Raw genomic sequence first — 13354 nt, forward strand, 5'->3', positions numbered from 1 at the left:
AAGCAGTAAATCAGCAGGCGAGTGTGAAAATTACGCAAACGGGGGCTTTCCTCTGCTCTCCTGCTGCACCTGAGTCATTTGGAAAAGGGGGCGTGGAACTTCAGGACGAGGAGGATGCTGCTGATGTTTTTCACCTCCAGCCTCAGCATATGTTTTTTTTTTTTTTAAGACATTAATTGCTGTGCGAAATGGTGAGTTGTGGACCTCCTACTGTGAAGCTCAAGTTTGCGCACTGTATTTATTTGTGCTGCAGGATATTAAGTTTATGCCTGGCTGCGTCACTGCAGCTGTATGTAATTTATTTCACTAAGTATAGTTAAATTCATACAATCCACTGTTATTACCCCTTTAAATTATCTCACAGTCTTTGCATTTAAAAAAGAAAGTTTCATTATTAAATAAGACCAATAGAAAAGAACTGCATTAAATAAATCAAACAACCTTCTGTCCTTGGGTGCTCTTGGTCGGTGGCCTCTTGACATGGAGGTGATTAGCCTGTGGCTATACTGACGTTTTAAGGAGCCCAGCTTGCTTTAGCGACCTATTTTTCAAAATTTTTGGCCTAATTACCACATAGATTCTTGGTATGATTAGGTCAGGCCGGTTAGATGACTAGTCAAGCAAATCACAGCATTTACAGCAGTGATTGGTAGTGAATTTTGCATTTCTATACTTTTTGGCAGTGAAGGATATGAAGTGACCTGAAAAATACCAGAACACCAACTTTGCTTTGAATTAAACACTGTGGAACAATTCTGATGGAAATCTACAAACAGGGTACTTGTGAAAACGTGATATTAAACAACAATCATTCTGTGTCTCTTCACTCCAGAACCTATGGCCTTGATTACTAAGCTAAATGCAGAATTTAGTTTCATCTAAATAAGAGAACTTTGGACTATGAACTATACTTCATGTGTGGTCTATTATAAGATATAGTTTTAATTTGGTTTTACGCTCTATCTGCCTATCACATTTTCCCTTCCACTTAACTTTCCACCAATATGCCAAAATGCACTCTTCTTTATTAAGTCAGAAGATGTCTCTTTAGGATGATGTCCCTGTTTGTATTTTGGACAACTGCCAAATCAGCAGTCTTTGACTTTATGTGTATGTTAAAATCAGTGGTGTCAAACGTTCACACATTTGTTACTTAAGTAGAAGTATAGATACTGCAGTTTAAAAACACTCTGGTAAAAGTTGAAGTATCAGCTTGACCTCTTTATTCAAGTAAAAGTGAAAAAGTATGTGCTCCAAAAACGACTTAAAGTATAAAAGTATAAAGTAACCTTTAAAAAAACAGCCAGATGCCACTATATGAATTGAAAGCTAAACTTTTTTACTATTTTGAAATATTCTTTGAGATAGAGCCAAGGATGAGGGAGGTCTTTTTTGTCTCCGTCTCCCGATACACTGTCGCCTGTGTCCGACCTTTCAGACATTTCAACATCTTTTTCTGAATCCTACATTGTAGCACGGCATAGACAATTCATGTTTTCAGTTTGAAGAACACCTGCTTGCTTCTGATGATTTCCTTTAGCTAACCAATGAGTGTTTGAGTTATATGACTCATCCAATTACACTCGTTTTCAATATGGATGGAGACAATGATCGGCATTGGATGGCACACATGATGTGAAATAAATAGAGCCCAGGTGGAAATTCAACTGAAGAAACTGATTGCTCTCCTACATCCACCTGCGACACAGCCAATCAGCTTTGAACCACACCTCCAAGAAAGCCAATCAGCATCCAAAGCTCATCTTAAAAGGCCTCCTACACGCACCTGTCTGCTCCTGTGCGCAGGCAGCGAATGTGCATTGACTTAATTGAGATGACACAGATTCAACCCACCTCCAGCCCCTCCTCAACCTTTGTAGCTTAAGCTTCATCAGAGTGTTATTCCTTCTGGATTCTTACTGTATCCCCTGTCTCATCTTAAACGGTCTGACAGAAGACCGCCATGTTGAGCCTGGTTCTGCCTGAGGTTTCTTCCCAATGGGGAGTTTTTCCTCTCCACTGTCGCTTCATGTATGCTTATCATGGACAGGTTCTCCCAACCTGTGTTATCCAACTGGACTTCCATCATCCAGGTCCCTGAGTGAAGCTTTAGTATGAGCTCACACAATCCACTGGATCTTCCCATAAAGCTCAGCATACCGTCTCACTAACCAGCAGTCTACAGACTGACCAAATTCATCTATCTCCACTCTACCACCAGGTTCATGCCTGAAGGGAAAAAGCCCCTTTTTTTGCTCCTGTTCATGCATATCTATCAAAATTAAGCGCTATGTTTCCTGCCGAAGTCAGAGCGCCAAAGACAAAGTTATTGTATTAATACATTTCTCCTAATTGTCTTCTCTCTTTGTGTGAGTTTTTCAGATTGAAATATTTATAAAAATAAAGCCGAAGCCAAGAGTACGAGTAAGATTTGTTTTAAAAATGTAAGAAAGAGAAAGTACAGATACTTGTGTGAAAATGTAATGAGTAGCAGTCAGAAGTTGGAAGAAAAATAAGTAATGGAGTAAAGTATGGATACCGTAAAAGGGTACTTAAGTACTCTAGTTAAAATCAGATAAAATAAATCTTTTATACTGGTCTTATGGAATATTCTCAAATTGTTTTGTAGCTATAATAAATAAAAGTCCCTGGACAAAGGCTTAAATGAAAGTTACAACACTATTTGTGATTAATCTAAGCTATCTGATCTGATCTTTTGAAGATTTATGTAGAATCATCAATAAAACCTGTCAAAGTCTTAACCATCCTCCCATACTCTTATTAGTCTTCCTTTCTAATAATGGAGAAGGCTAAAACTGCAGATCAGAGATGAGACAGCAGAGCAAGAAGCAGGGATGAAGGATAGCTCAATGAGCCATATGATGAGGAGGGGATTGGGGAGTATTTGCATAAAAAGGCAATCCGGGATGAATGTGAGCCAACGTGCTGAGGAGAAAGGTGCAGTTGTGTCAATGCTTTGCTGCAGAAGCAGATTTCATATCCTGAAGTGAATCCAGCAGGAGAGAGAGAGAAGGAGAAGGAATCCTGGATAGAAAAAAAAGGGGGAGTATCCAAAGGTGAGGCAAGGAGAGGGAGCAGATAAATAGAAGAGAAGAGGAGGAGGAGGAGGAGAGGAAGGGAGGCGGATTGCTGCAGCGCATAGACGTTATCACAGCGCAGGAGTTTAATTTCCCTGCAATGACAATTTAATTAGTGGTGCGCCAAAATTCCGCACTGTGCGCACATTTAACTTTTTTTTTTTCCTTCTTCTCAAGTCGCCGATCCTGGTTGGCAAACAGTGGATCTTCGCTCATCACTCGGACCTCGGATCTCCTGCGAGCAGCATCGGGTGTCTGAATCTGTGATGGGGGCAGCGGCTGAGCTTGGGAGCTTCGCCAACGGGTTTTTGGACAGCTTTGGCGCCGCTCCGGCTTCGGTTGCTTCGCATTTTGTTCTCACCCCAGCGGGGGCCGTGGACTACAACTCTGCAACGGGACTGATGCTGGGAGGACAGGGGCTGCAGCTGCAGCAGCAGGAGCACCTGGTGTCCGCGGAGAGGCTATCCCGGAGCCTGGCGGACCTCAACCATCTGAAAGGCATCCTGAGGCGGAGGCAGCTTTACTGCAGGACCGGCTTCCACCTGGAAATCCATCCGGATGGCACCGTGCAGGGCACCAGGAAGGACCACAGCAGATTCGGTAGAGATCTATACATTTAATATGAGGATGGCTCAGCAGTAGCAGCAGAGGTTGTAGTAGTAGCAGTAGTAGTAGTACTATAGGTGGAGGGGAGCGCAGTAAATAGGAAAGCTCTGCTGTGCAATGATAACATGTGATTTCAATTGAAGCTACTTACAAATAAACCAAACATTTAATTAATCAGAAAATGCAATTATCTGCAGATTTTAAAATAAGTTCTTGACTGATACATTATTAAGGTGTAATAACCATCTAATGCAGAGAGCTGCAAGTCATGCAGAATATTCTGATTATTTGTTTATCATGAATTCTTCCAACATATTTTAGTTATTTGTTCAGGGATACATGTTCCCTCTCTGGGACAAAGTGTTGGCATGTTTCATGCATTTTTGCTGATCTGGTGTTTTAATCAGCTTTCAGCTCAGAGGCATCAAAGCAGAGTTCTGCAGAGATTTGAGCCTCCTGGCTTTAGAACTTCTTGTTCTGAACTCAGTTCCTTTCACACCTTGGCGCAGCTTTATGTCAGAGCCATATGGCTCACTGCTCAGGGCGCCTTCCAGGAAAGGGTGGCACAATTTATGGATAGTATTGTCTTATTTCTTACTTTAGTTTACACCTTTTTCTTTTCTTTTGCTCAAGCGAGCCTGCCCCATCATTTCTTTTCTTCCTAATCACCCCTTTAGGGATCATTAGGGAAAAAAAGTATGCAGTCAACACTAGTTTCAGTTCAGACGAATTTATGCTAAAAACCTTTATTCAAAAAAAAAAAAAAAGGATGGAAAATATTTTTAGTTTTTATTTGAAGTTTCCTATTTGAAACTTTAAAAATAATCACAAGTTTTTCTCACTTCCTTTGAGCAAAGTGCTCTTTGGGCCCCCCTGTTGGTAAAAAGAAATCCTTTGTTTCTTTATAGTTTAACTCTGCTAATCCCTTTAAGTTTTTTGTTATTATTCAAGTGGAAACTGTAATTCCCTGTATGATTTTAATATGATTTTTTTGTTTTTAATCTATGCAGGTATTCTGGAGTTCATCAGTCTTGCAGTTGGACTTGTCAGCATCAGAGGGGTGGACAGTGGCCTTTACCTAGCCATGAACAGTAAAGGAGAGCTTTACGGATCGGTAAGCATGTGACTATAACAAAACAATCAATAAATGTGAAATGTCTTCCTGTTAAAAGGGAAGTTTTCCTCTCCACTGTCGCTACAAGCATGCTTAGTGTGACGGAGATTGTCTTCAAGTCAATGAGTCGATGCAATCAACTGGTTTTCCTTTGATAGAAATCTTTGAATCAATTTGACTGGATGATCTGGTGAACTGTAAAGTGCCTGGAGATAACATGTGTTGTGAATTCAATTCAGTTTAATTCAACTGAATTGAATTAAATATACACGCAGCAATAATTTTCTAAATGAGTCTTTTGTGAATCAGTGATGTTATTGGGTTCTACTGACAAAACTTTAACATAATGCTTGTGCAATTTCTCTAATTTAATAACAAATTCAAAGATCCTAAAGTATTTGAAGAAATCTCAGTGTGGTGAAAAGTATTCCAGTTCAGATTTGACGAGTACAAGCATCTTGGAACTTAAGCTGAAGAATCAAATGCCCTGTTGATTCCTTAATAAAATGATTAAAGGCAGTTTTACTCCAAAATAGAAGCCAGACTACACCCATACTTTATTTTGTTTTATATTTCACACTAGTATACCCACACCCCAATGTCAAGATTTTCCAAAAAAAACCAACGAAACAAGAAAAAACAAAAAAAAAATAAAGTACTTGCTTATACCAGGCCTAAAAGGCTGTGCTGCCCTGGGTAGTGAGCCATACTGCCAACTGCATCACTATAGTTTTTACATAATTTCGATTATATTTGTTATCCATATTGATTTGTGTTAATGCCCATTTCCTGTTTATAGAAACAAGCAACTAATTTTTTGTTTTGCCTCACAAAACTAAAGTCTCTCTTTTCCCCCTGCAGGAGAAGCTATCAGCAGAGTGTGTTTTCAGGGAGCAGTTTGAGGAAAACTGGTATAACACGTACTCTTCAAACATCTACCGGCACGGGGAGAAGGGTGCTTTTTATTTTGTTGGGCTGAACAAAGATGGGACGTCACGGGATGGAACAAGGTCACGGCGGCATCAGCGGTTCACACACTTCCTACCGAGGCCTGTAGATCCAGAGAGAGTCCCAGACCTGTACAGAGATATACTGGGCCAGAGCTGAAAGCAAAAGCTGCTGTTCTTCAAACAAAACTGGTTGGAGGAAACAGGCCAATTAAGTGTGCCGAATGTCATCCCCTTCCTTTTTGGAGATGGAGGATCTTGTTGATCTGGATGAAACAGGATCGCACAGAAAGCACTGAATCAAGTCCATGCTGCTGGGGTAGAGAGAGAAGGAAAAAAAGTCTGGGAGAGGTCTGGGTTTGAGGAGTAGAACACAAGCAAAGTTTATGAAAAGAATGTTGTTCCTCGGTGGCCTATGGGAAGACCCCGGTGACCAAATGGATAATCTTTGAATTTTCATTAGTTGTTGCTTTATAAAATCCAAATAAAAGCTGTTCAGACTGCATGCTCAGATGGACAGAACTGGATCTGATAGTTGTGAGACTAACCACTAGCCACTGGTAGCCTTTACCACTGTGTCTGCTGGGACATTTTCTTTTTCCTACCATTATTAAGGCTGCTATGGCTGATTTGCATTGCAAACAAAAAAAAAAAAAAAAAAAACTTTTTAATGCACTGGAAAGCAGCCATGCTTGTTCTGGAAATCCACTGCTGCTCAGAAAATACGACTCTTCTGCAAAATTCAAGAGGAGGGTGAATTGAAAGAGAAGGCCGTTCGGATATCCGCTGCGGGGAGCTGTGATGGGAAACCTCTCTGGTCGGAACTGGCGGCAGTCATTCACTGAAGGAATTAAGCTGTTGTACACCTGACTGTCTGCAGTCACACAGAAAGCATGGGACTGGTTAAAGACGAACATTTGATGGATCTTATTATTTATATTTTTTTTCTTAGGGCATACATTATATTTATTTCATATATTTATTTATTTCAAGAATATATTTTTGCAGGTATAAGATGAAATAAAAGAATACCCAGAAAAACAAATGAGATTTATCTTGTATTTTTTTGCATTCCTCTATCAAAAAAAAAAGCTTTAATGGGTTTAATTTAGGCTTCTCGCATTAATATTATATTGATTGGTGTTATTATTTTAACCAACAAAATCAGTCCTGCAAGCCAGCAAGTCTTTCTTCTTAAATACTGACAGAATTTTTCATTTAGTTATGCAGTAAAAAGTTTTATATGCAGAATAATAATGGAAGTGAATTGTCAACTGATTCTGGGGCTTCATGTTGGAGGAGTAATACAAACATCAACTTCCAAAATTTGGACGTAAAAAAAACTGTGTGAAACTTTTGTTTAATGCATTTGATGCATTTTTACTATTTGATAAATGTCCCTTATGAAGTACCTTAACAACCTGGCTTTTGTAGCTGCCACAAAGCTTTAGGTATAATCCTAGCTGAATATAACAGCTAGATACCAGCACTCACGTTCTTCTCATAGCATGAGTGCTTTTGGATGGCTTTTCAGAAAGTAAATGTTTAGGCTCACTCTCTTGCTGAAACGCCTGACAGAATCCATATTTTAATAACATGACATGAACAAAAAATAAAATGTCAGGATTTTATAAAAAAATTCCAACATCCATTCGAGCCAATCATAAACTAGGAGACACTTTCACACACCGCTCCACTGAGAGGATGTTGATCAAATTAGAAGCCCCTGGTATAAAATCTTCTGAGCTTGATTGAAACTTACAGTGTCCCACATGATCAGGCTACATTTGATCAGGAGAAAAGACTTGTGGTCCTAAAAGACAAATTCTAAACTATTTTGACCCAATATCAATAAGAAGTTGTAGATGAGTAAAGGGGCAGCCTTCAAATCTGATAAAGCTAATAAAAAGTCAAGCACAGTAGCTGTTGTATCATGCTATGGGACTTTTTATATTGCCAGTGGAGTTAGTGAACCACCATTTGGGGATTTAATAATAAAAATCATAGGTTAGCTCTTAACTCTACAACTTCCCCAGAAATAAGCTGGATAAAAATGAATGTTCTAACAGAGGTATAAAAACTGGCATGTGGAGGGAAAAAAGTAGGCAAACATTGGCTTTCTAGGATGTGCTGAGGTTCTAAGGCATGGCTTGACCAAAGATATCAACCAACTAAATTTATTTAAACAAGCAGCAAAACCTCTGTGGTTTTTGTGCGCATGTATTAGTTTTTTTAGAGCACGTGCATATTTTGATATCGTGCTAACTCTGAGAAAATCAGAGAGAATCCGCCACAGACTGAAATTTATGTGGCCAGTTATTTTCCCTGAGGCTGCATCTGATGGGATCTGAAATAGAAATAATTTAGCTCTAAAAAATCGTGTCATTGACAGAAAAACTTCTAAACAAAATAGTATCCTTAACTTTTTTACATGCAGCATAACTGACCTAAAACACTTCTGTCATACGCCACATCTAACTCATATTGTATGTAACAAAGTTTAGGATGAAGTCTATATACCCAAAGCCTTTGGACATTAAAACAGTTAAGCAGTAAACAGATAGGAGATAAATCATTTATGAGAGGAGCCACGCTCCCTCTGTCAGACACTGCAATTAGAAGAGTGACTGGTAGCTTCTGAGATCCGCTGCTACCTTTCATTCTTTCTTAGTCACCCACCTTTATCTCATCCTAACTTTATTTGTGAGTCACCTCTTAGTCTGGGTAGCAGTGAGTAATACATTAGGTCGTCAGATGTAAGAAGAATATGATCTAACCATACGGTCAGACATCTTAGCAACACAGAGAGAAAGTCTGCTGATGTTATGATGATCCACATGGAAGCAACATCTGCATTAACCTCCAGCGTTATCCGGATAAAAGAAATATGATTTTATGTTTTGATTGTAGCACCAGCATGGAGGAGAAGGGGCTGGGAGAATGCTTACCAAGAAAAAAACTGGATCTGGAGCATTTATAGAAAAGCATTTTCCTTGGTTTAGTTTACTCTTGATCCTGGCAACAAAAACTCAAAACTTGCAGGTTTAATTGAACCTTTCAGGCATGGTTCCGACTATTTATGCAGGTTCGTGAAAACCAAGAGTCTGGATTAGTTGTACCCAGATGCAAGCATACCTAGGAAAGCATAAACTCAGACAGAATAACTTACGGTAGATAAAACCAATCTTTATTGACTAGACCTGCTTTGGAAAACAAGCTTTGGAAACTGTATTTCTTGCAGTTGTCCATAGATCTCACCCCCCTCATTTTTTTTATACAGCTACAGCCAGTCTTATCTTGCAAGTTTTCATTAAGTTGGAGGATACAGAGAGAGAGAAAACTTGACCGACTCTTCATCTTTGAATAATTTTTAAAGATCTTCCTGGCCTTCCGTATTCTGAACTAATCCCCTTAGCTTATTCTACACATTTTCTGCTTATTTTAGAGCTGGGTCAGATATGACCCTGGAGGATGGTTGATTTTGCACTGGTTGGCCATTTTTGTGTTTATTTGAAAACACATTTCTAATTGTTATTTTGAAACATCTGATGATTATGAACCATTTCCAGTTTGGTAGCAGTCAGACAGCTTTCATTCATGACCGCACTCTGCTGGATAAGAAACTGAATCTAACATTGAGCTGTGGTGGTTTTCCCCATACTTGTTTGTGTTTTGCTCCAGAACAAGATACTTTTTATTTGATTTTTTTTGTTGTTGTTGTTTTTTTTTGCTTTGTAAAGAAAGTTCAATATCAGACTAATTTGGTAGATGAACAGATTTTAATTGAAGTCCTAGTGGGGTTGGACAAACTCTCCAAGTTTCATCTCCTAATTGTTCTCCAGCTGTCATGTTTTATTTTGGATATTGAGGCCCTTTATTTCCCCAGTTCTTCTTTCTTCCTGTTTTCTTACCGTTGAGTCGCCCAGTTTCCTCTTGGTTTCAGGCCTTTCATTCATCCAGTTGTGTTCTGTTTGTGTGCTATTCGTTTCTGGACAGTGTTCTGTTCCCGTTCTGTCATTCATTATCCTTGATTCCTTCTCTCTCTCTGTGTGTTCTTTAATCTTAGATGTTGTTTATTTAACTCATCAGTTTAGTTTTCTTTAGCATTTATTCCCCTTTGGTTCTTTATTCATTGCTGCTTCATCTGCTCAGCACTGCTCTTCTCTGCTTTATGTAATTCTGCTATCCAGTCATCTTCCTTCATCTTCTTAGGTTTGTTTTTGGGGTTAATCCTTATTTTTCATCATTTTCAGGCCACATTTTAGGATATTTGTGTCTAAGAATTTGTTTTTGTAAAATTAATTTGTATTTTTATACATCTTATTTTTTTCTCCACCTCTGCCTCCTTTTTAACTGCATTGGGGTCTCTCACAATCACCTCTACTTTTGGATCACCCACTGTGTGGTGAAAGCATATATATGGTTCTCTGTCAAGCTTTATGGTTAGAGGATGTGATGTTAGGTCTGTATCTTAGAGAAGCAAAGAGACATGGGTTAGTAATGAGAAATTCTATAAAATCAGCTTTAAAAAGCTGAAAAAGTTGTAAAGGTAAGCTATAATTGTGGTAAGCATGAATTTTTACCAATAGTGATTTTAGGATCCTGCTGGTGCTTAATTGCCAGAGTCACTAATACGTGAGGTCTTATCTCTATATTTGTATTCTGTCAGAATTACAGAAACTTTAAATCTTCAAAGTGATTAGGCAGGCTTTACCCAAACCTCTGGATGCCCTTGATCATTTTAGATTGTATTTAGAAACCAGTGGTACTTTTGAGCATCCCTTCTATCCACTATCTTCCTTCTCTTCTTTTATTCTTCAAATGAAATGCAAATAATACAACAAAAACATAAGAGTCGATGTGTAAATATTATAGGCGCATTGCTTATAAAGATAGCTTGGAAATGGGGTGGAAATTATGTAAATGTTCAGCTAGTTGTCGATCTTAAAAACTTTGTTAAACTCTCTTTAGATGTGATTGTTGGCTGTTTGCTTTAATACACTTTAACTAGACTTGGATTTTCAAAGATTTCCTTATAATAAAAAAAAAACATATGATTGGAACTCCCCCTTTTCTTGTGTCACCTGTGCACCCTGATAGGAGAGAAAAAAAACCTGCTCAACTGCCAACATCTGGACGGTGTTTTTCAGATGCTGCGGAAACAACAGCCCTGTGAGTTTTGTCTGTGCAGCTGCATTTAACATCAAGGAGACTTTGTCATTTACAGGTCAGAGCCAGCATACAGGCTCATCAGCTTGGTAAAAACTGCCTCAGATAAGATTACAGAGCACCGCAGCTTATATCCACCCAGAAGTGGCAGAAGGAAGATGGCTACATTGTGTCTAGAGTAGGCTTTGGCGTGTGTATACTCCTCTGATAGGGGCAGAGAGTGTGGGATCTTCAGACAAGCAGTGATTGAGTACCAGCATGTGGACAGTGGCTAAGAGCGTGTGTCAGACGCTGATCTTTAAACTGCAGCTTAGAGAGAAAAAGAACAGGTACATGTTTTGTAAGAAACAGGTGGGTTTCCAAAAAGAAGAGAAACATTAAAAAAAGTTAATGTGGGCTATTGGCGTTTGGCAGCATGTCAGGTTACAGCCTTCCTTTGAAGTTTGTGTGTGTGTGTGTGTGCGTAAGTGCGTTTGCACGGAGGTGGAGGCATGTTTATGTGAGTCAAAGTGACTGCATAAATTCATGTCAGCACAACTTCTGTATGTGTGTGAGTGTGTGTGTGTGATCTATAAATCTGTGTGAAGGTGAGCCAGGGGTTCTCCTGACTAGAGGGCTGTCTGACTGATGTACCAAGGCCTGTGTGTGTGGGTGTGTGTGTAGTGCCGAACGTCCGCCTCTGCTCCTCTCCCTCTCTCATCTTTGGGGTTTTCCATCGACTATAGATCTCCACTGTGTGATCATCAAGGTAATGGTCCACGCAGGAACAACTACAGCAAAAAAAAAAAAAAAAAGCAATAGAAAAGCTAAAAATTCCTAAAATGTTGGAAATGATTCCTTACCAGAAATAACTTTTTTTTCTCTGCAGTTTTTGGGAGAGGGCTGTAAAACAGTATGTGCTCCTTCTTCAGATTCTAGACATGAATAACATGTATAAATCAAACTACACTTTTCGAATGGGTAACACCCTGTAAAGCTAAGAACTTGTGCAACCGGTGCCACTAACAGCAGCCATCAAGTTATTGTAATGACTGACAGCAGACACTTTTCATTATGCGGAGGAATTCTGGCCCGATCTTTTGCAGAACTGATTTACTTAAATCCCTTTTCACATATTCCTGCATACTCCTGAGTTTGTGAACTGCAGGCAAAGAGCAGAGAGTGTGGAGCAGCACAGCAGCTCAGGACCATCGCCCTTCCACCACCATGTTTCACCATCAGTATGAAATGCTTTGTTAATTCTTCACCAGGTGTAAAACGCACACACAATCCAGAAATCACCACCGTACCAGCGCATAGAAAATATTTAGAAAGTTTTTAGGGATCACGTTTCTATTTAATATCTAGCAAATCATGTTGTTTGGAATAAACTTCCTAGTAGTAAAAAATAACAGAGGTCACCTACTGTAACAACTCCTCAGGTGTTAAATTATCAATCTTAACTACAGTACAAGTTGATGTACAATTTGACTCATTGCCACTGTTAGCAGGAACACTTAAAATACAATTAATTAAACTCTTTCTTTGAGTAGACAGTTCAATAATAATAATATATTTCCTATAAAGCAAAATACCCTCTTTGCTGCACAGAGTAACATTAAAAAAACTGATTTACATCTAATTGACTTTAAATCAGGGCACTGACCCAACCATCTTCTACCATTTGTAGAACACAGGGCAACACAGACACACACTTAAGGGGAACTTACAGACACTAATTAACATTATAGTCATATTTTTGGACTATGAGAGAAAGCCAGAGTATCCACAGGAAGGACCTCATGTTGCAAGGCGGCATCACTTCAAACTGCACCACCCTGCAGCCCACATTCAGGAATCTTATTTGTAATCCAGTGCAGGAGCGGTGGAGGCTTTGCACACATGTGCCTCATTTTCCTGGGCAAACAGAGTGGAGTTCGTCTTCTCTCTGTTTTGCGTATGAACTTCAAAAATGTAACACTTCTACACTAATTTACTTTTCTACCAGAATTTTTACACCAGAAATTTTCTGGGTTCTAAATTGGCCGAAAGTTTCCGCTCGCTCTCTTTCTAATTGATGAATCATCAACTCTACCAATGAAAGAGAGGTCTGCAGCTCTTTAGATGTTAATCAGGGTTCTTTTATCCGATCCATTGTGTGGCATTAGAGGTGTAAGGGTAGATCAGTGCTGTTAGAAAGGTGTGCCGCTGTTTAATGTTTTCTCCCAGTAGTGTAGTGGTCCCTGGAGAAGCAGGTATACTTGCCCTCTTTTTTAATGCAGCCCAGAAACACTGACATGTAAGACCATTCTATGTAGTTTACCCAAAAATTCCTTTGTAGCATTTACTTAATGTCATATAATTTCTGCTATTTTCAGGGATTATAAAATAACTAAATGCTAGCCTACAGACTAGTGAGAAACAATTATGGATTGTGAGTG

At 39.1% G+C, this 13354-nt stretch overlaps 1 protein-coding gene across 1 annotated transcript; it reads left to right on the top strand.

Annotated features, from left to right (window-relative positions):
* The first annotated feature begins 3126 nt into the window (after positions 1 to 3126).
* On the top strand, positions 3127 to 6795 carry fgf20 (fibroblast growth factor 20). The gene is made up of 3 exons (XM_015372620.1): positions 3127 to 3698; positions 4715 to 4818; positions 5680 to 6795. The coding sequence occupies exons 1-3, from the start codon at positions 3365 to 3367 to the stop codon at positions 5923 to 5925; spliced, it is 684 nt and encodes a 227-aa protein (XP_015228106.1). The 5' UTR covers positions 3127 to 3364; the 3' UTR covers positions 5926 to 6795.
* The last annotated feature ends 6559 nt before the right edge of the window (positions 6796 to 13354 follow it).

Source organism: Cyprinodon variegatus, unplaced genomic scaffold (genome assembly GCF_000732505.1).
Source record: "Cyprinodon variegatus isolate N-32 unplaced genomic scaffold, C_variegatus-1.0 Scaffold74, whole genome shotgun sequence".
Classification (NCBI taxonomy): domain Eukaryota; kingdom Metazoa; phylum Chordata; class Actinopteri; order Cyprinodontiformes; family Cyprinodontidae; genus Cyprinodon; species Cyprinodon variegatus.